The sequence below is a fragment of the Stenella coeruleoalba genome (assembly GCF_951394435.1).
Source record: "Stenella coeruleoalba genome assembly, chromosome: 2".
In the NCBI taxonomy this organism is placed as follows: Eukaryota; Metazoa; Chordata; class Mammalia; order Artiodactyla; family Delphinidae; genus Stenella; species Stenella coeruleoalba.
The window spans coordinates 134,057,283-134,083,113 of NC_137147.1; the positions used below are offsets into that span (position 1 = coordinate 134,057,283).

The 25,831-nt window shown below is 57.4% G+C and overlaps 1 protein-coding gene across 2 annotated transcripts; it reads left to right on the forward strand.

Moving 5' to 3' along the window:
• Positions 1–1,342: 1,342 nt before the first annotated feature.
• STRA6 (signaling receptor and transporter of retinol STRA6) lies at positions 1,343–22,773 on the forward strand (the record flags this gene model as incomplete). 2 transcript variants are annotated; one of them, XM_079913176.1, is made up of 18 exons in its annotated part: positions 1,343–1,476; positions 6,392–6,458; positions 6,761–6,846; positions 8,385–8,524; positions 9,120–9,143; positions 9,327–9,493; positions 10,851–10,973; positions 12,690–12,757; positions 12,924–13,000; positions 13,273–13,334; positions 14,281–14,443; positions 18,044–18,119; positions 19,157–19,290; positions 20,421–20,538; positions 20,628–20,729; positions 21,376–21,539; positions 21,803–21,952; positions 22,604–22,773. In XM_079913176.1, the coding sequence occupies exons 1-18, from the start codon at positions 1,361–1,363 to the stop codon at positions 22,771–22,773; spliced, it is 2,007 nt and encodes a 668-aa protein (XP_079769302.1). In that variant the 5' UTR covers positions 1,343–1,360. The 2 variants fall into 2 exon arrangements, with proteins under 2 accessions (XP_079769302.1, XP_079769303.1); XM_079913177.1 differs by having other exon boundaries at positions 8,412–8,524.
• Between the last annotated feature and the right edge of the window lie 3,058 nt (positions 22,774–25,831).

Consider the following 25,831-nt stretch of genomic DNA (forward strand, 5'->3'; position numbering starts at 1 on the left):
AATAAATGGATGAACGTCCTTTTGAAAAGCTTGTTGAATGAATGCCTTAGCTGGGTAGGGCCATGGCCCAGGCGCCCTGTGGGGTATTGGAAGGACAGGGACCCTCAAAGTTTCAGGGGGCCTGACTCCCACCCAGGGATAGGGGGCCTGAGAACTGCTCTCTGCCTTGTCTGCTTCTTGCCATACCTCCACCCCCGGTTGGGGGCCAGGAGGGGGAGAGGAACCTCCATCTCCTGCCCTCACTCTCACCCCACACTCCGGGAGGAACAGGAGGCAGGCAGGGTTCTTGCCTCCCCGTGGGTCTGGTTCGTGTTTAAAGGACTAATTTCTGCCTTGTGGGGGTGAGTTATCTCCTTGTGAAATCAAGTTGGAGAAACAAAAAGATTTTACCAGTGAGACACATGTTCCTCCAGGAGAAGGAACGGACGGGCTCCCTCCCCTCCTTCTGGCCCTGGCCCAGTCTCCCTGGGTTGCTGGAATGCCTGACTTGTCTGTAAGGCCCTGCAGATGTGTGGGCGATTTGGGGCAGGCGCTGAAGGCAGGTATGTGCGTGCAGTCAGGTGCCGGCCCTCCTGGCCGCACTCCTCCCAGGCTCAGGCCGCCAATGGAGCCGGACCTCCACCTCCAGAAGGGGGTCTTGTGAGGACCACGGTGTGTTCCCATCACTGAGGCCCAAGGGGGCCAGCGAGGGGCAGGCTGAGGCTGGGGGATGGTCTCGAGGGAGCCTGAACAAAGAGGGGGGATTGGGCTGGACCCCTGAGAGCGGAAGGGGCTGGGAGTCCAGCTGGGAGGGGCCGGCAGACGGTGCTGAGCCCGCCCGCTGCCCGCTGCCCGCCCACCCTTTCATCTCCGCAGCTCCTTCCTCCCTGGTCCTTCCTTGAGTGTGTGTCTGTGGGTCCCTCTGGGTGGGCTTGAGGAGGGGGAAGGAAGGGGGTGCTCTCTGTGGGCAGCTTGGATTGGACAAAACTTCTTTGAAAATGGTGCTTTGAGTCAAAACCTACCGGTGGCCAGTCATAGAGAGAGACAGACGGGTGTTCCAGCAAAAGCCCAAGGACCCTGAGGGGGCACCATCCCCAAGGGATAACTACCTCCTGCAGGACCTCGCGAGACTGGGCGGGAAGGGACAGGAGGGGACAGGAGAAGCCCTTCCCCTTCTCCTGTGCCAGCCGGCCCAGGCCCTCACTCCCAGGAGGGCTTTTCCCAGAGAGCTAAAAGCAAGAAAGTAACCTTTAGGATTAAAGAGAAACGTTTCTTTGTTTGAGTTTTCTTTCTCCCCGCCCCCCCCCCACCCCAAGCCTCTTTTCACATCTGTAGTGGCTTTTTCCCTCTGGTTTGGGGGTCAGAGGAAAAGCACTAGAGAATGTCGACCCAGGTAGCAGGGAACCAGACCTCGTCCGGGGCCACAGACGACGATGACTCCTACGGCAGCTGGTACATCGACGAGCCCCAGGGTGGCCAGGAGCTTGAGCCGGAAGGGTGAGTCGGAACCCCTGGCCCTGTCGGCCAGCGCATGGGGTGTGGCAGAGGTTACTGATGGGGGGGTGTGGGGAAGACCCTGAGCGAGGGCTGCTAAGAGGGGCTCTGCCGCTCATTTGCTGTGTGAACCCTTGGCAAGTCACAGCCTCTCTGGGCTTCAGTCTCCTCGCCTGTTAGGTGAGAACAGCCTTTGTGCTGGTGTTAAGAAACTTGAGGTGGAGGACCTGGGCCAGGCTAGTCACCTAAAAAGCACCTGTGCGCTGTGTTTGTTTTTTTGACTTTATTTTATTTTTTGGGGCTGTGCCACGCGGCTTGTGGGATCTTAGTTCCCTGACCAGGGACTGAACCCCGGCCCTGGCAGGGAGAGCACTGAGTCCTAACCACTGGACCGCCAGGGAATTCCCTGTGGTGTGTTTAAAAAACAGATTCCTGGGCCCCATCCTTGCAAACTCAGATCCAGCTGGGCTGTGGTGGCTCCCTGGGTGACTCTGGCCTGTAACCAGGGTGGAGAGTCCTGGGTGAGTGGTTGAGGGAGTCGGGCCTGCCTTCAAGGTGTTACTGGCCCCTGTGGTGACCATCTGGGGTGTGCTGTTAGTAAGCGTCAGGTTCTCTGGGCAGGCCTGGGGCAGGGGGAGGCCTGAGGAAACATGCCGCCCTGGTTGGCTTTGGCTGGTCTGAGGCTCCGTGAAGCTGAGGAGGCCCTGTTCTCTTCAGCAGGAGTGCTCGGGCAGCCCAGGGGAGGGAGGCGGCCTCAGCCCAGCCCAGTGTGGCCTGAGGACTCGGCCCACAGCCGCCTCTGCCCAGATCCCTTCTATCTTTGTTTAGTCTGGGTACCCTGGTGGAGGAGCTGGGCCTCCTTGTGCCCCCATGCTGCCAGGGACGCCTTGCCTGCGTGGGCCCCAGAGCCCAGTTCTCCCCTTGTTGTCCCTGGCCCCGGCCCCATCGCCTACCTCCCTTCTCTGTCTGAAGGTTTGCGGAACTAGAAAGGTGAGGCTGGGGGTTGCCGAACCAGATGTGTGCACATCTGTTCTCCATCAACAACCAAAACCGGAGAAGGGAAAAATGCTTGCGTGCCTCCCCAGAGGCCAGGGCTGTGGCCTGGCCAGGCTGGGGTCACCCGGCAGGGATGGAGACCCCACCCAGGCCTGGGGGAAGGAGATGTTGTTTGGAGGACTCGGGGTTCTGACCACCTGGAAAGCAGCCCTGCTGTCAGCAAAAGGGTGCCCTCTTCCCCTTCCCTGGCTGACCTCGAAAGCCCAGGGCTCCCCAGGTTCCTGCTGTGTATGTGTGAGGTGGGAGAAGCAGCAGAATGGAGAGGGGCCTGGGAGCCCCAAGAGGACACAGAATCTGACCTGAGTTAAGGCCCTGATTTGAAGCTGTGTCCTTAGCCACTTCAGGGCCCAGGCGTTGGCTGGGGCCAGGTGCCTGCAGCCAGCTCTGTGGCTCAGGTATTTAGATATGGCCTTAGAATAAAGCTGGGTGCATGGCAGGGACTAGGTGATGAGCAGTACCACTCCTAAGGTGGGTGTCAGCTAGAATTTGTAGCTCTCTTCTCCCACCGTAGGTAAGAATGAAGAGCTTTGTTTGAATCTACTTACTGGGCCAAACCAAGTCGAACTTCCTGCCAAAGGTGGGAGTGGGAAGCTGGGATCCCAGGGGAATCCCAAGGAGGCAAGCTTGGACTCACTTCTCCCTGTGTGAGTCAGACACCCCGGCGAGGTGGTGCACCAAAGCTTTGAGGAGCTCTGCACAGTGGTCCCCCTTGTGCCTCAGCACGCCCCAGCAGGCTGGAGTCGAGGTTGTGGGCACTGGTGACAGTGTCTGGGATGGACTCAATCTCCTGGTCACATTTATCCAAGTGCCCCCTTGGCGCCAGGACCTGGTTGGAGAGGTTGGGGGTGGGGGTGAGTCTGATGGCGATGGGATGCACACTGTCTGGGGTCTTCTGTGGACATTGGATTGATGTGTATAAGCCGAGCTGGCTCTTTTCTACCCCTAGAGGCTCCTCTGGTCAGGTTATGGGCCCTACTTGCCATGTGCTCGTGTGTCATCCACTCTTATCATCAATACCGAGCTTCCCAGCCAGAGCCTGGGGATACAAATACATCTGTGGCAGCTGTCCAGGATGTCAGTCACCTCCCCACCACTTCAAAGGGCTGCCTGGAAGGCGGAATTGGGAGGCTTCCTTCATGGCCTGCCCTCCCACCAAGAGAGGTCAACGCCAGGGTGATCTGCAGGTTCTTCTGCTGTGGGAGCAGGGAGAGGGTCAGGCAGCAGGGCTCCAGGCCCCCCGGGGACCACAGGCCCACAGACCCCCGCCCCAGACAGTCAGCCTTTCCCTCTCACCCACACAGATGTGTTCTGCCCTCCCCTCTGGATGGGGCCCTTTGCAACCTCTACCTCAGAGCCAAACTTCTAGAAACAGTTGCTTTGCTTCTTCTCCGTCTCAGTGTCCTCACCATCCTGCAGTCCGGCCTCTGTCCCTGAGTGCCCATCACCGCCTCTGAATTGCCCAAGACCAAGCCTCAGCTTCCTTGGGTTCCATTGGACTCTGTCCTCACTCTCCGTCTTGGAATAAGGCCCAGAACCCTACAGTCATCCCAGAAACTCCCCTTCTCTCTGCTCCGCTACATTAAGGCATGTAAAGTCTTCCACCTAAATACCCCTGAGATACTGCCTGACATTCCCGCTCCCCCGTGACTGTTTATGCTGAGCCATTTGAAAATGCCGATACTTAACTGTTTTTGATGGAAAGAAATGGCAGTTTCGTGTGGTTCAACTTAATATCTTCCTCCACGTACTCCTTGCCTCTCACATCCTGGTCCCACGCGGCTGCTGAAGTCAGACTACCTCAGTTCGAATTCCGGCTCTGGTGCTTTGCTAGCTGTGTGATTTGGGCAAGATACCTAGCCTCTCTGAGCCTTGTTCTCCTTATCTAGGCAAGGGGGATACTAATAGCACCCACCTCTTAGGTAATTAACTGAGTTAATACATAGGAAGTGCCTGGCACTCGCTCGATGCTTAGTCAATACTAGTTACTGTTGTTGTTGTTATTCAAATCTAGCCACAGAAATCTCCTAAAATCTAGAACACTGTCCCGCTCAGACGCCCTCAGTGGCTCCCTAGTGCCTCCCATGCCTGCTATTACCGGCTCTCAGCCTGCCCTCTGCGCTGTAATCAAGCTGAAAACCTTGCCTGGCCCCAGCCTCACTGTCTACTGCCTGTCACTCCACTTTCTCATGCTCTTTCCTCTACGTGGAGCTCCCTTGCCCCTTCTTTGCCTAAAGAGATGCCACCATCTTTCAAACTCAAATCCCACCCCCTCTGAGGCCTTGCCCCAGATTTCTCTCCCTTTTCTGCATCCTTTAGCATCTGCTGTGCCCCCTCAAAGATCAAGCGCCCGCCCTCCCCGACGTAGCATTCTCTGTGTCTGCGCCATCCGGCCTGTCCCACAGCACGAAACATGGGTCCACGAGCTGTGAGCCAGACATTTGCTCAGCTAAATTTCTGTCGCTCAGACCTCAAACATTTGAGGGTCCATGAGCCTCAGGCAAACTGAGCTAAGTAAAGGGTAGAGGGGGGGGCCCGGGTGGCACAGGAAGGGCCAGAGCTGCCCCCAGACAGGGCCCTGGAGGGGGTCCGTGGAGGTGAGGGTGGCTCCTGGTCTGGGGTGAGTGGGAAACGGTCAGGCTGCTCCAGGGACGGTTTACGGAGCCCCTGCCCTGGCTGGGCCTGGTGGGGGGCGCAGGATTGAGTAGGACTTTGTCAGGTGGTGAGATGCAGGCTGAGAGGGCCTGGAGTGGTGGCTCTGAACTCTTGGGGCTGGTGAGGGGCCCTGCCTCACCCAAACCCCACCCCACATACTCGAGTAAAATGCCTCAGAGTTGCAAGCGCGGAGCGTGAGGCCTGGGCTCAGACAGCAGGAACCTGATCCCCTGCATGGCACAAACTCTACTGCTCTGGGAAGAGGCTGGCTCTGCCCTGGCCAAGAAATCACACAAAACAGACTCCTTCTGTCCCTCCACCCCAAGGACAAGCCCGCGTGACCGGGTTCTCTCCTGCTTCTCACTCTCTGGGATTCCCAAGCTCGGGGTGTTCCAGCACAGAGTACTCAGGCTCACCCTTGGGATCCCTCTTTTCCACACAGCAGGAAGGAGCCCAGCTGGGTGGGTGAGCCCCGCCTGCGGCAGGGAGGGCGCAGCTGCAGGGCTTCCTCTGATGCCTCACCCACCAGAACTTGGTGGCCTTGCCCACACTGGTTACCTCCTTCTGGCGCTCCCAGGCTCCATCTGGGCAAACCCAGAGGTCTACCTCTCCCCCAGGAACCCAGTCCTATCAGCTCTCCTAGGTTCACGTCCAGCCCTGAGCTCGGGGCTCCTACCTGATACCTTTCTCTGCCACGTGACTCAGCCCTTAATAAAACAGGTAAAGAAGAGACATAAATCCTGGAAGACCAAGGTAGATCGTTCCAGTCAGAGACACAGACCAAACTTGGATTCCAGTGAGTGAAAGACAAATCATAGGACCCATTGCTGATTGCCGGACCCAGGCGGTACGCTCAGCCACAGTTCTGAGGCCTGGAGCAGTCAGGGAGGCTTCCTGGAGGAGGGAGGAATGAAGTGGGCCTTGATGGATAGAAAGGCCAAGCTGGCCCATTCTGTTTCTCCCATGTCTTCCCCTGGGAGCCCCCTGTCTCCTTCAGCCCTGTAACCTCAGAGCTGGGCGTGGGACCGGCACACTTCAGGGTCATCAGAGGCCCAGAATGGCCCTGAGCAGGTGAACTGTCTAGGAGACATCAGAGGGTCAAGGGAGGTGGTGGGTGGAGCCCCAGTATAGACAGCCTGGAACCCCAGCCTGGGCTGCACACCTGGGGTTTCCCTACCTCGGCCTGACCCAGCCTTCACTCACTCTGCAGGCTGGTGCCCTCCTGCCACCCCAGCGTGCCACCCGGCCTCTACCACGCCTGCCTGGTCGTGCTGTCGGTGAGTCCCAACTGGCTTGCCGCCACTGCCAGCCTGAACAGGGGGATGTGTGTTCTTTGCTGGCGCTGGGGAAGGGAGACTCGGGGAGCCCACATATGGGAGTGGGTACCGGGAGTTCTCCCAGGGTGGGGACCCAAACCAGGATGCAGACCAACCTTTCAAACTTCTGTCACCTCCTAGCCAGTCCCCAGTTGCTGCAGGAGTGTGCACTGCGGGGTACGGGGTCCTGGGATTGAGTGCCCTGACTCAGCCCCTCGGGGAAGGCCTGGGCACCCGAGCCCTCCTCTGTGCTCTCCTTTCAGATCCTTGTGTTGCTGCTGCTGGCCATGCTGGTGAAGCGCCGCCAGCTCTGGCCCCACTGTGGGCACGGCAGGCCTGGGCTCCCCAGGTTGGTGCCTTGGCCTGGGCACCCCCTCTCAGGGGGCCCGGCTGGGAGGGTGGTGGCTTGTTGGGTACCTAGGAGCCAGCTCTGGCCTCTGGGACACCCCAAACTCTCTCAGTCTGGGGGCTCTCCCCATCCCCACCCAGATCTCCAGGCTTAGTTGGGACCCCCTGAGGGAAGGGGAGGGACCCACTCAGATGCACCCACTCCTGTTCCAGACCCCAGGGAGACCGAGCCCAAGAGGGCCCAGCTCTAGGACACACCCCCTCAGGCAGTCCATAGTCTCGACAGGCCGTGGTCACTCCACACTGTCTTTTTTTTTTTTTAATATTTTGGCTGCGTTGGGTCTTCGTTGCTGTGCGCGGGCTTTCTCTAGTTGCGGCCAGCCGGGCCTACTCTTCATTGCGGAGCCCGGGCTTCTCATTGTGGTGGCGTCTCTTGCTGCGGAGCACGGGCTCTAGGCACACAGGCTTCAGTAGTTGTGGCTCGCGGGCTCTAGGGCACAGGCTCAGTAGTTGTGGCGCACGGGCTTAGTTGCTCGGCGGCATGTGGGATCTTCCTGGACCAGGGATCAAACCTGTGTCCCCTGCATTGGCAGGCGGATTCTTAACCACTGCGCCACCAGGGAAGCCCCTCTCCATGCCATCTTGACCCTCATTTCCCTGAGGGTGTTACCTGGACCCTGATGCTTCGAGGCAGATTTATGAGGGATTGCCCTCCAGTCCCTCTGGCTGAAATTTTCTCCCCGTCTCCTTCAGCCCAGCAACCCCAGAGTCTGGGATGGGAATGACCCTGAGGAGACAGGACCGGGCAGCCTTGTGTGGGAGAGACCAAAGGCCTGGGGCGAGGTGGTAGGTGGAGCCCCAGTGTAGACAGCCTTGCACCCCAGGCCTGGGCTGCACACTGAGGTGGGGCCTGCCATGTTGGTTTTGTGAGGAACTAGCCTGGGGTTTCTGCCACACTGGCTGGCCCAGGAGAGAGCATGCCCCGCCTGGGGGAGGGCCTGGGAGAAGCAGGATGGAGCCCTCAGGGCATGAAGGCAAACTGGAGCACAGAAGCAGAGCGTCTGAGTGGCTTGCCCTGAGCCCAGAGGGGTGATGCCTGGGACAGCCATGCCCGCTGTCTGCCCTCTGCCCCAGGGCCACTCCCAGGCCAGGGTGGCGGCTGTTGCATAAGGATGTTGTGACTCTCCAGCTCCCTGAAGGTCAGCCAGCCCAGACAGACCAATTAGCGTGGAGGCGGCTGTTTCCTGAAGCTTCCAGAGTGGGTGGAGGGAGCAGTGCTCAGGCTTCTTCCTTCTGTGTCTGCCTGTTGCAGGGGGTGGGGCAGGGGATGTTCCTGAGTCACTTTGCCACAGGGCCCAGATCTGGTTTCGTAGGAGGCACTACACAGACATCTGTGGAATGAATGCACGAAGGGACCTCAGTTTCCCCATCTGGAAAGTGGAACTGACTCACCTCCCCGGTTTATGGAACTCGGTGTGTGGTAATGGGCGTGCAGGGCCTGAGCAACTCCCCCCTGTCCTGTCCCCGCCTCTGCACCAGCCCTGTGGACTTCTTGGCTGGGGACAGGCCCCGGACCGTGCCTGCCGCCGTCTTCACGGTCCTCTTCAGCTCCCTGTGCTTGCTGCTCCCCACTGAGGACCCACTGCCTTTCCTGACTCTCGCCTTACCACCCGGCCAAGGTACCCAGCACAGCTGAGGCCCTGGGCTGGATTGATGGGAGGGGGCAGGTGGGAATCCAGAGTACTGGGGCTCCCCATTCCAGTCATGAGCCATAGACCAGAAGACGCTGTCCCATTGCCCTCCCCAATTGTCCCACCACAGTGCCTGAAACCTCTATTGCTCTGTTCTGAGTCAATACTGCCCTCTCTGCTCTTGTGCAAATCCCACCCTCGGGAGGGAGGGAGCACAGGCTGAGTCCCCCAGACAGCCCAGTCCCGTGTGAGCATGAAGAAGGGTGGGGAGGGGTGCGGGGAGGGGTCCTGGAGACTTGAGCTGGGCTCAAGGAGGTGATGGTAAAAAGGACAGCTGCCACCCAGAGGAGCCACTGCCCTGCAACATGACCTCCTTAGATGATCCGATCCTCACAGCAACTCCACAAGATGCAGATATTCGCCCCATTTTACAGTGGCAGGTTCCGAGGGTCAGAGAAGGGAAGAGTAATAAAATAGTAGCCTAATTTATTGAGTACTCACTCAGGCACTGGGCTAAGGCACTGTACACATACCCTCTCATTTTACCTTTGCTAATGTACTATATATTATTTCCATTTTACAGACGGGGAAACTGAGACTCCAAGAGGTAACTTGCCCAAGATCACAGAGCTGATAATAGTCAGAGCCTGGATTCGCGTGCAGGGCTCTTGCCCACGGAATCAGCTGAGGGGCTGGGAAGATGGAGACAGGAGAGAAGCTTGGGTGGGTTGGACCCAGGCCCCACATCTGCCCCTCCATCCTGTGTCTCTCGGCCTGTCTTGCCTTCCAGGGCCGTGGAAGATACTGGCTCTGCTCTATTACCCTGCCCTCTACTATCCCCTGGCTGTCTGTGCCACGGTCAGGCATAGAGCCGCACACCTGCTCGGCAGCGTGCTGTCCTGGGCTCATCTGGGGGTCCAGGTCTGGCAAAGGGCAGAGTGTCCGGTGTCACCCAAGGTAACCGCTGACTTAACGACGGCCTGGGGCGGCGGGGCGTGGAGAAGCTGCTTAAACCAGTGTGGCTCCTTTCCTCTCTGTCCTGCTTCCCTGTTGCACAGGATTCCACGCCTATACACACATGCTCATTCCAAGCTCTGCCCCTCTGTGGGAGAGGCTGGGGACCAAGCAGCCGCGCCTGCCCTCAGGAGCTTCCAGTTTGGGAGGGGGAAGGAGGGGGGGAAGGGGCAGAGAAGGAGGGAGAGGAGGCCTGAAATCCCCCCATTATTGATCTCCCAGACTTCCCTTGGCCAGACTGGAGTGGGAGTGAAGAGAGCTGGAGGACGCAAGTGCTGAGCTGGGGGATGGTCTCAGAGGGCTAAAAAGAGAATTACAGAACCTCAGAACCTGGTTCACTGGAGCTGGCTGGGGTGTGAAGCTTGACCAGTCCAGAGCCCAAAGGGTGGGGGTGTGGCCTACAGAGTCAGACAACCCAGATGTGAATCCAACTTTATCCCTTCCTTCCTTTGGTCATTCCACAAACATATCTGAGCATATACTCTGCACCAGGGACATTTCCAGGCACTGGAATACAGCTGTGAACAAGACAGGTGACGTCCCTGACATCCCAAGAGCTGCCATTCCAGAAGGGGACACACAGTCAAACAAACAAATATACGAAATGGTGCCAGGTGGTGCTAGGTGTTTTGAGGACCCCTTACCACATTTCTGAGACTCAGGTTCCCCCCCACCCTGCCCTGCCCCCATAAATGAAGTTGTAACACGAATCCCTCAGGGTAGAGTTGAAGATTAGGTGGTTTCCGTGAGAGCAGGGACTTCGTTGGTCTTTTTCACCAGCCAGGACCTGGCACATACTAAGCTCTCAATAAAAACATATTGAATTAACAAATAGATGAATACATATGCAACCCTAGGAGGGCCTCAACCCCGGGAGGCAGAGCCTGTACTTCCCAGATGCCCAGGTTGCAAACTGTAATAGAAAAAATCAGGCCCGTGTCAAAGCACCAGGAACGTAGGGACATAGAAGGTGGATGTCCCCCGTTTCAGGCCCCATCCCAGCCCCCTGGGGTGGGTAGGAGAGGATTACAAAACATACTCCCTTTTGCTCCTGTAAGGGACCTGGGAGTCCAGGGGCCTGGGAGAGGGGCAGGCACCTCTGCAGGGCCTGAGAAGGGGAAGTAGAAGTTGGGGCCAAGTGGCCCTGGCGGGGGGGTAGTGAAAGAACCAGAAGCCTTTCCATGCACCCTAGACCACCCTCAGGGACCCCTGTGAGCTGGGAAGGGAAATGAACCCTGGTCTTCGGTTGGGGGAAGGAGGCAGAAGGTAGGTGTGTCTAGGCGTTGTTCTGTCCATCCAGATCTACAGGTACTACTCTCTGTTGGCCTCTCTGCCTCTCCTTCTGGGCCTCGGATTCCTGAGCCTTTGGTACCCAGTGCAGCTGGTGAAAAGCTTCAGTCATGGGGCAGCAGCGGGTTCCAAGGTAAAGGGGCAGGGCTGGGGTGGGCTCGTACTCAGCACACAAGACACCCTGGACTTGCCCGTATCTATTGTTCCCCTACATGTGGTCATGCCCGGTGTGGAGCCTAGAACATAACAGGTGCTCAGAAAATGTTTGCTGAGTCGCAGAGGGACTGGTGGGTCCTCCCTCCCCAGGCAAAGGCCAGGCCAGGCCCTCGGCTGGCACCCATGGCAAGAGAGAATTCTTACAAGATATGGCAATCTTATTTGAGATTAGGTAGACCTTCTAAGCACCTGCCCTGTGCCAGGCCCTAGGCTGGGTTTGTGAACTTAGCTGCGTGACTTGTGTCGGACCTCCAGGACTCCCAGTGTGCTGGGGGAGATGGATGCAGCAACATATATTTACAGTGCGCTGTGAGAAGTGCAACCAGGGCTCATCCAGCTGACCTGGGAGCATGGGTGGAGGCGGGGCCCAGTGCTCTTCCTGGCGAGAGGGGAGGAAGAGGGAGACTGCTCCGCAGAGGCCCTTGAGAAAGGTTAAAGACACAGATGCAAAAGGCTGATTGCTCTGCGGATGTGGAGGGCGAAGGAAAGGCTTGAAGGGTGGCATCTAGGACAGACAGCAGGTGGGTGGTGGCGCTAGTTGCTGACATACACAAGGCTGGATGAGAGCAGGTGTGCGGGGGACGATGTGTAGCTGTAGGTGTGTGGCGCTGAGGGGTCTGGCGGGCAGCTGGACTGTGGGCCTGGAGCTCAGGAGAGGGGCTAGGACTGAAGCCAGAGAAGGAGTGAGGTCCCCATGGAGGGATGAAGAGTGAGGGGAGAAGAGGCGGGTGGGCTCAGCATCTCCGGGGCAACCCTGGGTCCCCCACAGGCCCACCTGACTCCGGGTTTCGCTCTCACAGGGTAGCAGTAGGGTCCTCAGTACTTGTCACTACTGCCCTCCAGATGCGCAGAAGAGGGGAGCAGCTCCCCAGGACACACAGCACCTCGTCCAGGCCCTTCCCTCCCCTTCCAGGGATCTTCTCGGCCTCTCCCTCCATTGCATGCCTTTCCTCTTGGGAAGTCTGAGGAGAACTAGAATCCTCTTTGGCCCTTGGTCAAAGAGTTTTAAGCCTCAAAGGACACAGTCAAGCTTTGAGCTGACCCACACCTGCCCTGGATCCCAGGGTTGCCATGGCAACAGGTGACAATGGCCTATATTTTCCTAATCGTCAGGGGCCAGGGGCTCACTGCATCTTACTGTGGGCCTCTGCCACTTGGCAGGGAGTTTAAGGCCTGGAATGTGGCTTAGACAAATCAGGTCACCCTTGTGATCTCCCTGGAGTAGGCGAGGGCTGGGGGGATCTGACCTGAAATGGCCCTATCCTGTGTCCTGGTCAGGGATGTGCTCGTGGGACATAAGTTCCCTTTTTGCTTCAGTCTTAGCTACTAGAGGCCAGAGGGCCAGGAGGAAAGCAGTGATGTGATGTGACTGAGTAAAGCTGGAGAGAGTTGGAGATAGACCTTAGGAAGAACTTCCCTGCATTGAGAGTTCTTAGATAGGAAACTGATTAGTCTTTTATTTACGGAGGAGGGAAGGGCAGCTTTGGGGGGCATGGACCTCGTCCCCACGGGATGGCCCTTCTCTGTACTCCACCACTGCCAAGAGGTTTGTACGCGCACCTACCCTGAGCCAGGGCCCCGGGGATGGCTCGAGACAGGTCCCATCTGCTTGTCCATTTGTCTGTCGCCACAGGGGCTGCAGAACAGCTACTCTGAAGAATATCTGAGGACCCTCCTTTGCCAGAAGAAGCTGAAAAGCAGGTGAGGTCCTAGGGCCAGGGGACAGGTCTGGGCAGGCAGGCTTGTTTGGGAGGCTGGCACTGGGCAGCATGGTGGGGCAGAGATGAGGAATGAACCAAACCCTGGGGCCCAGGCTCAGAGCAGGGGCTTCTCCTGAGAGCTCCCTCCTGCCTGGGTCTTTCTGCAGCTCCCACACGTCCAAGCAGGGCTTCCTGTCCCGGGCCTGGATCTACTTCAGACACTACGTCTACACTCCACAGCGAGGTATGGCGTGGGGAGCTGAGGTCAAGAGTGACAGGTGACCTCACCCCTCTTTTGCATAGAACAGCTGCAGTAGAAGGTCCGCTCCTTTCCCCAAAACTCTTGTCATCGGGAAGAACAACCCCAGCTTGGGACAAGGGGAAGCCCCTGGCCTGGCCTTGGTGGTCCAGGGTCCTGTGAGCCCTGACCCTTGTCCTAGGCCTCTTGGGAGGGATGGGGCTCCCGGGGCTGGATGGCGCTGGGGTTCACCACACCCCTCCTTTTGGGGACTGCAGGATTCCGACTCCCCCTGAAGCTGGTGCTTTCAGTCACCCTGACAGGGACGGCCATCTACCAGGTATGTCCTGCCTCTGTAGTGCCACTTGCCTCTGGACCCCTGCTCCCAACCCCCAAGGCTGAGATGGCTCAGGCCCTCAGCTCAGCTCTCCAAAAACCCCGACCCAAATCCTGTCCAGCTGCTTCTGGCCATCTTGGGAATGCTGGCCTACCCAGAGGAGAGGGGATGGTAACTCTTGTTGGGCTCACACAGGGTCAGAGCACGAGTTTTGGAGTCACATAAATGTGGATTTAAATCCTAGCTCCTTTATTTACCTCCTGAGTGACCTTGGGCAAGTTACTCAACATCCCTGAAACAATTAGCTTAGCTGTGAAATGGAGGAAATAGATTAATTCCTTTTAGTTGGGAAGATTTAGTGAGATAATATATGTTTGATAAATCCCCACCACCACTATGCCCCCCTCAGAAAAAAACAAACAAACAAAAAATCAAAAACCCTGGAAGGTAGGTATGATTTTTCTCCATTTTACAGATGGAGGAAATTGAGGCTGAGAGATGAACTTGACTTGGCCACGTTCCTACAGTTAATATCTCAGGGTAGCCAAAATTTGAATCCAGGTCTGTCCAGCTTCAGTGCCTGTGCTCATTTTTAGGACACTTTGCTTTGTCCAACATGGAAAAATTGGAAATTTTATATTCTGAAGTTTTAGATAGATAGACGATTGATAGGCGGTCAGAGATACACACGTATACTTGTGCGGCTTGAAAGCATATCTGAGGCCTATGGGGCTAAAGTCGTATCTGTTTGTAATGTGCTGATTTTTGGCACGAGGATGCTGCTCTAAGGGACAGATAAGAACACTGTGAAGGCTGATGGGCACGTGGAGGCAGCCCGTGTACTGCCAGAGTTTCTTCCCTGAAGTCTCAGAGCACACTATTCCTGGGATGGGAGTGTCTGGTGTGAGCACAGCCAGGCCCTGCCGCCCTGATTTGGGGGTTCTTCCAGGTGGCCCTGCTGCTACTGGTGGGCGTGGTACCCACCATCCAGAAGGTGAGGGCAGGGATCACCACGGACATCTCCTACCTGCTGGCTGGCTTTGGGATCGTGCTCTCAGAGGACAAGCAGGAGGTGGTGGAGCTGGTGAAGCACTACCTGTGGGCTCTGGAAGGTGAGGCCTCTCGGGAGCCCCTGAGGGCCGGCAGTGGGGACCTCAGCTGGGATACCTGAGCTCTGTCCCAAGTGCTGCGGACATGCGGGGTGTCCTTGGGCACGTCCCTTCCCCTTTCTGCATCTTGGCTGCTTCATCTCCAAATTGGGGTGGTTGGAGCTTCCAGTTCCAAGTCTCTGAGGCCTGAAGGTCACCTCAGCGGGCCCCTGTTAGCTTGTGTGGTGTCTCCCACCCCCACCCCTAGTGACTTTGCCCAGTTCTGCAGGCGTGGAGATGGGGGAGGGTGTGGTATGTGTGAGCTGAGGGGACAGCCCGGGGCCTTTGCTGCGGTGGGGAAAGGGAAAAGGAGGCAGTGAAGTGGGACAGTGCGCCAGGATTCTGAGCTAATCCTCATGGCAGGTGGGTGGGGTCAGGCAGGGCGGATGCTTTCTCTTCCCCAATCCCTGTCCTCCAGGCACTTGCTTTCTCCTTCCTTCCCTTGACAATGAGCTCCTGGGCCCGGGAACTGTACTAGTCTCCCCTTCTGTGGTCTGATGCCTCCTTATCCCTTAGCCCTGTTTCCCACCTACGCCACCTCCACAGCTCTGTGGACGAGACTGAGAAGTATCCTCACTTGACACACGGGGAAGGAATCACCTGAGGTCGTACAGCCAGGCAGACGGGAGCCAAGAGGAGAACACAATCTCCTGCTGCCCAGGCTGGGGCTCTCCATCACCTTGAGACAAAGCCTAGTGGTCAGGTGTCATGGGGCCTGCACCCTCTGCTGGCTTGGGCGTCCCTGGCAAAGGCACAGGCAAAGGCACCCTGGCTCTGGAGGAGTAACATGTGATCGTCAGAGTCTAGGCTGCCAGTATGGCAGGTGGAGGTGTGATTGCTCTGCAGCTCTTTCTTACCATTACCATCAGGGAGGGAGTAGGAGTGGGCAGGGGTATATGCAGTGACTGCTTCCTTCCCCAACTACCACTCCCACCACTTTCCTGAGTGCGTCTGCTCCCTGGAACTGTGGCCAAAGCCCACAAGATAGACAGGTGACAAGTTCTGGATGGGCTGAAAATGACATCTCCAGGGAGATTTTCCAAGTTGGCTGCAATCTGGGCCACAGGCAGGAGCAGACATGGCCCACATCAGTCCACATCCAAGCTCACACCTTGCTCACTGCAGCCCTGTTAGGTCAGCATCATTGATCTCATCCCACAGAGCAGGAAATCAAAAGGCAGAGGGAGGAAGTGACATGTCCAGGACAATGGATTTGGTTTCTACTCAACACACCTGACACTTCTAATCACATGTTGCAGTTTCCAAGCCCAAAGGCTCCCACTTTGGATCTCCTTGGATGCAGGGGTCAAACAGATCAGTGTTTAACAAGGCAAACTGAGGCCCAGGAGGATTAGAGATATGCCCCAAGCACTCAGCAAGCCAGGGATGGAACTGAGATAGGTCTGAGCTTGGGGACCTTTTGGTCTGTTCTTAGCCTAAGAAGCGAATGTCTTCTGAGCTCCGAGAGCCTGTTTTAGGGCTGCCCACCTAGCACCTGGACTATAAGGCTGGCATCATTCACAGAAATCTCACACTCTGAGTCAGGCAGACTAGATTAGAATTCCTGCTCCATCACTTAGCAGCTGTGTGACCCCGGCAAGCCACTTTTCTCCTTTGGACCTCCATCTTCCTACCTGCAAAATGGGTGCTGAAGCTCTAAGGGCAACCTTGTCCTAGAGGCGGTTGACTGAGTAGGGGAGACAGACTGATCCACGGAATCAGTGCCCAGGAGGGGGCAGGTGCAGAGTCCCAGAGGATGCAAAGTGCAGGAAGATTTTATGGGTACCAGGATTAGGAGGGAGCAAGTTGGACACATTTGAGGTAGAGAGGAACAAGAGGTAGACAAGTGGAGACCAGAGGCCAGGCTGGGGCCAAGGGTGCTGGCTAACCCTTCACCCCAATTAACCTATTCACTCACCTGGGCAGCCTCAGCAGGCAGGCTCCTCACCTCCTGGCAGAAACAGTCCGGAATGTACCTTCGCTGGTACCGTGTTGGCTCTAGGAGGGCAGAGCTGCGCGTGTCCAGGGCTTTCTCCTAGCCTTGCCTTTCAGAAAAGTGCCCCCTTCTGCCCCCAGAGGAGTGAGCCAGGGACAGGCAGATCGGCCCCGGGTTTCTGTAGTGGTCATCCTCAATACTGGCTGTGCCTGAGAATCACCTGAACTTGTAAGGAATCCCAAGGCTCGAGCCAGACTTCAGAAACCTTGAGGGTGGGGCCCAGCCTCTGTGATGGGACAAGCCCTCCCCACGGTTCTGATGCCAGCCTGAGTTTGAGAACCACTGTAGCAGGAGCTCTACACATGTCCGTTGGCTGATTGATTTCAATCAGTTGCTATTTGAAATAGATCATTAGGACTCTGTCTTTGAAAAAAAAAAACAACAACCCAGTTCAGTGGTTCTTAACCCTGACCGCACATCGGAATTACTGGGGTTGCTTTCCCAAAAGCTATGGCCTGGGTCCTATGCCCAGAAATTCTGATTTAATTGGTCTGGGGTACAGCCTGGGCCATGGGAATTTGAACAACTCCAGGAGATCCTAATATGCTGTCAGTGCTGAGACCCACATCTCCAGAACCTGTGGCTACAAGGACCTAGTGCTTGCCTTTCCCGTGTGTGTTTGCTCCCCTCCTGAGTCTCTGATGGGAGCCAGGAACACTTCCCTTGGCTGACCAGTGAGATCAGAGTGCAGACACCCTGGGCTCATTCTGGGTCTGCTTGGAAATGATTGCACCCCTTGCTCTGTCACTTCCTAGCAGTGTGGCTGGCGGGTCAGGCCCTCTCTCTGAGTCTCAGCTTCTTTGTTGGTCCCATGTCTCCCTGTGCCTCTCCTGTGGGGTTACTGTGAGGGTGTTGAGTAAGACTAGATGTGGATATAGGGTGGAAGGGTTGTAGCCCTGCATCCCTGCTATGCTAAATGCCAGGCTTGTTCACAACACCATGCATTCTCCCCCAGCTGCTGGTGATACAGGGAACTCATGATCTGTGCAAATGGACAGGGTGGGTGGCGACCCGGGGAGGAGATGGGTAGCAGTGGTCACTTCCCTCATTCTGATGGACTCAGGCCACACTGACGGGCGCTCACATCTTAACAAAGGCCACTGACGCAGGCCCTGATGGGGTTTTATGGCTCACAGCATGCTGGGAGACGGGCAGCCCAGCAGTGTGCCCAGCATGGGCAAGCTGAGGCTGGGAGATGAAATGACCCCCTGAAGCCCACACAGCCAGGAAGCCATGGAGCTGAAGGCAGATGCCACATGGGATGGAGTCTCTCACTGGGGGTCACACAGCAATGGAAGCAGCAAGACCGGGGTGAGGGCCAGGTCTGCAGCCTCAGAGCCGGCCTCTGTCTGTCTTGGCCACCAGATGTCACCTGGCAGTATTGGTCAACCAAGGTCATCGACTTATACTGGATCTGAGAACAGGGGATGTGACAAGATGTGACACCTCAGAGGGGGGTGTGGGGCAGGGATAACTCCCACCCAGGTACCATCCTGGCAGCAGTTCGGGGTCTCCCAGGAGACCCCCCAGGCCCTGACCTCCCACTTTGCTCCCTTTCCACCTTCCAGTTTGCTACATCTCGGCCTTGGTTCTGTCTTGCTTGTTCACCTTCCTCATGCTGACCCGCTCGCTGGTGACACACAGGTGAGTGACAGGCTCTGATTCCCCCCGGTGCAGACGTGGGGAAGGGGTCAGAGCCCTGTGGGCCTGCAGGACCCCTGACCCAGGAGGCCTGTGGGGAGAAGCTAGGGGCTGGAGGGAGGGAGAGTCCCTGCAGGACCAGGCTGTTACTGAGCCCAGCTGCCCAGCTGCCCTGTGGTGGGTGGAGATGGTGGGGCATCCCTGTCCGGTGGGAGAAACATCTGCGACTGATGTACGGCTGACGAAGGGCTGGCGTGGGGCCACCTGGGAAAGCTGGCATGCTACCTGGGAATGGAGATGAGGGAGGAAGGGTGCCACAGGCGGGAGGAACTGTGTGGGCAAGAACAAGTGTGAAGTGTGGGTGAGGAGTGGACTGGCTGGCGCTGGGGCACCAGAGAGATTATTGTGGGACATGGAATGCCAAGCCGCCTACCTTGCCCTTTCATGGTGAATGGTAAGGAGCACTGAGGAAACGTGGGCAGAGAGGGAGAGAAGCTTGTAGCTGGGAGTAGAGTGGGTGGGGAGGGGAGGGCCAGGGACTTGGCAGGGAGCTGGTCCGCATGCTGTAGGTTTATCAGGCCTCAGGGTTCCTGCCCCAGGATCTTTTCTCACAGGGTTGGCTCTACTTAGGCTGGCATATCAAGGCCCTCAAGCTTCTGCCTGCCTGGAACCTTGCCTCCTGCCCTGACGGCCGAGCTGCCAATCACTTTCCATCCCTACTGTTGTGTCCCACGTTCCTGACTTGGCTCAGGTTGAGCCTTCTGCCTTAATTTGTCTCCCTTGATCCCTGCCCCGCCCCCCACCAGCTTAGTCTGATTCATCCTTTAAGATGCAACTCAGACATCACCTCCTCCGGGAAGCCCTCCCTGATCTCCCAGGCTGGGTTAGTAGCTCCTCTGGGCTCCCACAGCTCTGGGCTTCCCTGTCCATGGCCGTGGGTTGTACTTAGACTGGGAGTTCAGCCAGAGGCTGGCCCAGAGCAGGAAATTAGGGAGCGTGTGTGCTCCCTGAGATCGCTGGCTTCCTCACTCCCCCCCCAGGGCCAACCTGCGAGCTCTGCACCGAGGGGGCGCCCTGGACCTGGGCCCCTGGCCCCCGAGCCCTCGCCCCTCCCGCCAGGCCATATTTTGTTGGATGAGCTTCACCGCCTACCAGACTGCTTTTACCTGCCTTGGTGAGCGCCCCCTTGCCCACTCCACCTGACCTCGGCAGGCCCCACGGGCCCGAGTGGGGGAGGGGAGGGTTCCCAGCAGGTCTTGGCTGCCTCTTGGGGTCTGCCTGTGCTGGAGCTGGCTCTGGGGCTAAAAGCAAGAGGAGGGACCCACCTTGCCTTCCCTGCCCTCAGCGAGTCCACACAGGTGGGGTCGGGGGGCAGGTGCAGGGGCCCTTGATAAAAGGATACCCGTCCCATGAGGATGGCTCCTGGGTGCCACCAGGGGTTTACACAGAAGGTGACCCAGGGCTGGAAAGTTCGAGGAGGCATGTTCCTGCTTTTGTAAGGGAGGGCAATATCATGATGGGCTGTCTCAGGAGGTCATCCCTGTCACTGGGAGTATTCAAGCATGGTTATGCGGCCATGGTTGGGGGCCGCAAGGAGGGCCCTGCTCTGAGAGAACTGGACTAGATTAACTTCAAGGACCCCTCCAAGCTCCGAGTTTCTGATTCTCCCCTTGGGCACTGCGGTGAATAAAGTCCTTGCAGATGTGAGGGGGCTGGGGCCATTGCTGCCGAAGCAAGGGCCTGATTTCTCCCTCTGCTGCTGGTTCCTTCAGTTCTCACCTTGCTGGCGGAGGTGGAAAAAGATGATAAAGGGGTGGACGAATCACTAGCACTAAAAGTCATAATTCCTCGTATAGGTAAACTTGATGCCTCTGAAACCCTTTTGTACATATCCCATGTAAACAATTAGCCGACTGTTTCAACAGGCAACTTTCAGGTACCTACCATGTGCCAGGTTTTGGCCAGTAGGAACGCAAACATTAATTTCGAATACTGTCTTGTCCTCAAGGACTCGGGGGCAACTGGGGGAAAATGATATTTGCAAAGCACTCTGTGGTTTTCAAAGAGCTGCCACAGATACTGTCTCATTGGCTCCTCACAACAGCCCTCCTGGGTAGGGGCTGCTTATCCCCTTTTTACAGAGGAAGAAACCAAGGCTCAGAGAGGTAAAATAACTTGCTCAAGGTGGCACAGCTAAGCAGCAGCAGAGCAGGTATCTGAAACCAGGTCTGCCCAGTTCCAAAGCCTGGGGCTCCTGGGAGGGTGGGCTGATGCCTTTCCCTGTTCTCCTCCCCATGCTGGCAGGGCTCCTGGTGCAGCAGATCCTCTTCTTCCTGGGGACCTTGGCCCTTACCTTCCTGGTGTTCATGCCCGTGCTGCATGGCAGGAACCTTCTGCTCCTCCGATCCCTGAAATCCTCATGGTGAGTGAGGCAAGGGACCGAGGGCTCTGGGACCGCTTTCCCGAGGACCACTAATAGTGACACCCGCCCCATCCCCTCACCCCCCACAGGCCCTTCTGGCTGACCTTGGCCCTGGCTGTGACCCTGCAGAACATGGCAGCCCACTGGGTCTTCCTAGACACTCACCATGGACGCCCAGAGCTGACCAACCGGTGAGGTTGCTCCTGGGCTTGCGCCTCCCTTAGGCCCTCAGCTGCTTCTTCGGTGTCTTTGTCCTTGTGCCCTTCTCCCTCGTCTGCCATCTTTCCCCTTTCTCTAATGGGGAACCCAGTGAGCAGTAAAAAGAGCTTGCCTTAAAAGGGGTCAGTGACCCAGCTTAGTCCAAAATACCTCTCTGTTTACCTGTCACACAGCCAGAAATACCCCCATGAGCCTTTCCTGTTTTGAAGATCAATACTGCTCTCCCCTTTGCAGGAAGGAGGTTAACAGAAATATTATTTCCATGCTAGGCTGTGGGAGGACCTTGGCCCCAGGAGAGACTTAGAGTCAGTGGACAAGGGACCCAGAAGAGGGAGGTGGGGGCACCAGGGTCATAGAAAGATCCAGGTGGACCTGGACTTAAACCCCACTGACTAGCCAGACAGCCTTAGCAAAGTCTCGCAGACTCTCTGGGCCTCTGTCTCCCAGATGGGTGGGATGAGTGAGCTGGGTTGAGAGAGCAGACCCAGCCCAGAAGATGGGTACACAGAGGTGTAACCAACCAATACACGGCAGTTGTGGTCAGCTAGGTCTGCCACTGACCCTGAGGAAGGGACTCTGTGTGAGGACCTGCCTCAGCTCTCTTCTCCCTGACCCCAGGCGAGCACTCTATGCAACCACCTTCCTTCTCTTCCCCATCAATGTGCTGGTGGGTACCATGATGGCCGCCTGGCGAGTGCTGCTGTCTGCCCTCTACAATGCTGTCCACCTTGGCCAGATGGACCTCAGCCTGCTGCCACCTAGAGCCGCCACTTTCGACCCCGGTAAGGTTACTGGGCAGGAGCTGGGGGCAGGGGATGCTCAGGCTGCCCAAGCAGTGCGGGAGGGTCTGCCCTGACCTGGTCTCTGCAGAGGATGTCTGTAACCCCAGGCTGTGGGTATGTGTAGGGGGCCATGTGCAGTGCACGTGCGACACGCTCAGGTGCCCACGAGCTCGCATGCAGGGTGTGCAGGGCACTCCCTGTGTCTGTGTTAGGTGCCGGCTGGGGCCCCCCCGCACTAGCACGGCCATTCCCCACCCACCCAGGCTACCACACATACTGCAACTTCTTGAAGATGGAGGCCAGCCAGTCACATCCAGCCTCGACGGCCTTCTGCGTCCTGCTCCTGCGAACTCGGAGGCCCCAGCCCCGCACGGCCCCCCGGGATGGCCTCAGACTGGGGGAGGAAGAGGAAGGTGAGCCTTTCCAGTGGGAATGGGGGGAATTGAGCCCACCCGGCTTCTCCCAGGAAGGAGGCAGGCCCGCTCTCCAGCAACGCAAGGGAGACAGGGCTAGGAAAATGCCCACATCCTCTCTGGGCTGCCTGTGGGAGAGAAGAAGTGAGAATTCTCCTGGTCCGTCTCAGGGTAATTTTTCCCATAATACTAACATACACACACTTTCTGTCACGTGTGTGCACACACACTCACTCCTCACGTGGAGAATGAGACAGCTGTCTCAGAGCTAAGGGGCTCCGTCACCCCTACCACCCCAGGCCACCCCCTGCCTCTCCTAAGCAGTACGTCCTCCCCCGCCCTGCTGCCTGGGAAGTGTGTAGTAGGGAGGGGGACCCTTTTCCCAGCCCTGCCTCCAGTCCCCTCCACAGAGCTCATCCTTTCCCTCTTCTGCTGGCCACCCAGAGGATGACACCCTGAGCCTTAACAAACACGCTTCTGCACCGCACACTCTCCTGGCTTCCCACCCTGTGAACGGGCACCTGGAGCCCCAGTCTCGGCCTCCCTCACCCTACATACACAAAGGGTTTACAGACTCTGCTCAGGTCTCGGTGCTGGGGGTGGGGCTTGGCTGGGTGTGTGTTGAGTGACTCACGGAAGGTCTCTTTTCAGGGATGCAGCTGCTGCAGACCAAGGACCGGGCGGCCAAGGGAGCGGGGCCCCGGGTAGGCCGAGGCAGGGCCCGCTGGGGTCTGGCATACACGCTGCTGCACAACCCAGCCCTGCAGGCCTTCCGGAAGACAGCCCTATCGGACGCCCGGGCCAACGGTGCCCAGCCCTGAAGGCGGGGAAGGCCACCCCGCCGTGTCCTTGCCTGTGCTGGAGCACTTCCCATCCTCCCCGCCCACTCCCTCCCCAGCTCTCCCAGCATCTGTCACTCCAGCCATGGCAGCCTCTCTGCTTGGTACCAGCTCTGTCAGCAGGTCCCGGGGGTTCAGGGCCAGTCGGGGGTTGCTTTGCTTGGGTGGAAGTCTGTCAGCACTGTGAACCTCAAGCCTTGGGAAGGCTCTGGTCTGCCCCTTTGACCCTGGGAAGCCAGCTAGGGCTCTGGAGAAAGCAATCGGTGGTTTAGGCCCTCGGTCCAGGAGCCTCCCGATGCTGGCTCTGCCGCCAGCCTTCAGGCTTCACGGAAGCCTTCTCCTGATCGGGGCTGGTGATGCAGGCCGGGACAACCTAGGATTCCAGCTGGGCCCACTCAGCCTTGGAACACACCACTGTGACCAGACACGGCGCTTCCTCTCTCCCACAGCTTTCTCCGCTCCTCCTGGGGGTCCCTGTGGCCTGCAAGGCAGCCCAGGAGGAAGCCATGGGCTCCTACCTGGCAGCAGTCACGGCTCAAACCAGGCCCCACACTGAGCTGGCCACACTTGAGAGCCTGATATTTTTGTAGCTGGTATGCCTTTAGATATTATGAAAGAGGTTAGTGTGTTCCCTGGAATAAACTTGTCCCTAAGAAACAGTCTTCCTGAAGGGGAGGGGTACGTGGGGAAAACCACCCGGCATCTAAGTCAATCAACACTGTGTTTATGGGGCTTGGGTGGGGTTGGGGTACTCTGGTCAATGCTGGACTGGGCACTGGATGGGGGGCAGAATGGGAACCGTGGCCACATCCCTTGGGGTGGTGGAGAGATTGGGGGCCTATGGTGCCACCCCTGAGCCGTGTGAGCACTGGCTTTGGAAGTAAGACTGATTCTGGGTCTTCGAGAATGAGCAGGATTTGGGGAGGAGGAGAGATTTCAAGAGATGGGGAGACAATATGAATAAAGGTATGGAGGTAGGAGGAGACTAGTATGCAGAAGGGAGGGCAACTGAGGGGGTCCCTCCCCTTGCTGGGGACTGAGGTGCGGGCATGTATGAGTGAGGGTTTGGGGGCCACTGTGGGGCTGGGGCTACCGAGGGTGGGGCAGATGTGGCCACCCCACACACCTGGATCAGTGGGGCCTCCAGAAATAATCTGCACAATTACATCACATTCCTGCACCCAAACGACAGCCTCAAACTTGCAGGAAGCCAGGCAGGGCCAGGGAGCGTCAACCCACCTTCGAGGATGCCCAGGAAGAGGGCAAAGGGGGCAGGGTCTGATCCCACTGCAGCCCACTGAAAAATGTCTTCCCAGCCCTGTGTTAGTGATTGACGGGGTCTCAGGAATGAGAAGGCAGACTGGGTCTCTGCCCTTAATATGGAAACAGAGTCATAATAAAGTGTAATCAGGCTGGGACACTGGACACTCAGGACTGTGTGAGCCAGAGGAGGGGGTGGTGGTGAGGGAAAAGCATCCAGGAAGGCTTTCTGGAGGAGGTGGTACCTCAGCCGACTCTCAAAAGCTGACTTAGCCAAATGAGGAACAGGAGAAGGGTGTCCAGACTGATGGAACAGTATAAGTAAACGTACAGGGGATGACACATCGCAGACTGTTAAAGGAACAATTAATTAGCCATTCCAAGAGAGGTGGGGAGGGGTGACTTTGGAGAGCCAGTCAGAGGGGCCACGAACATCTGGCTGGGGAACTTGGGCTTCACCATGAGGGCATGGGGGGCCATGGATGACTTTAAAACAAGCGAGTAGCTAGTTCATTCAGAGCACAAATGTTCCCCAGCTGCCCCCGACTCAGGTCTTAGGCCCACATCCTACTCCAAGAAGCCAAGCCTGCTCAACTGTGAATGGAGCCAGAGATGTCAAGGGGTCCAAGCTGGGTTAGGATTATCAAGCCTTAGATAATCAGAGTCAGTGGGTCAGAGTCAATGAGTTACCATATCCTAGCCCATCCTTTGTTTTCTGAGGAAACTGAAGTCCAGAGATGGGCAGTGACTTACCCAAAGTGGCACAGCACAGGGGACTCGGCACCATCCTGCTGCTTTCCGTCATCGGAGGTGCAGTCATCCTTGACATGTGCTCTGGTGACAGCAGCTCAGCAGGAGCTGCAAGCTGACCAGGGGGGATGGGGAGGTGCTGTATGTGGAAGGAGGAGGAAGCGGGGCTGGCCAGCCTCCAAGGCTCACAACTGCTACCCCACGTTCCTTGGCCTCCCTGCCTCCACTTTGCTGGGCTCAGCAGTTCTGGGGGCTCTAGTCAGAGGCTTCAGAGCCTCTCTCATGGGGTCTTGTCCCTATGCATAGCACCATCAGGAAAGGGGCAGGGATAAAGGCAGTAGGGAGACATGTCTCTGACCCAGCACAGGTTCTACAGTCTCCAGGTTCTGACCCCATCCTAAGAGACCGACAGGTTGCTGCCAGGCCCTCCACCCCTCAAGTCAGTTCCTGATCCCCCTGCTCTGTGAGGAAAAGACTTTCCTCCAGGAATACTATTTCCTCTTTCTGGAAATGTGGGAGGAAGTACCATTCATTTCCTCTGGCTTCTCCTTCAAATATGTTCTCTTGTCCTCAGTCTCTCTGGGTCTTTCTCTTTCCTTCTCACCCCATCCTACATCCCCTCTCTCTTCCCTTCTCTGTCCCCTCCATCTTGCCTTGCCCGTCCCCGCTTTCCTCACTGTTCCCTAATATCTCTTCCCGGAGCAGGAATGGGAAGAGAGGCCACAACCCAGGCACTTGATTTCCCCCATGCCCCCTCCAAAACACCTCCTTCAGGCCATTGCTCAGGGACCCCAGGGAAGCCTTTGCAGTGGTTGTCAGGCTCATGCCCCCATTTGTGCCGTGGGCTAGGTGGGGGGTGGAGGAGAACATCTGCAGCTCAACCCAGCCCTGAACCCACCACCGGGCCACCCCTCCCTGCCTCACAGGCCCCAGAACATGTGGACAGGCAGGCTGGCTGTCCTTCCAGTCCTATCCTCCACCAGGGGTCCCCTAGATCCAGACAAAACACCAGGCAGATGCAGGGGAGCAC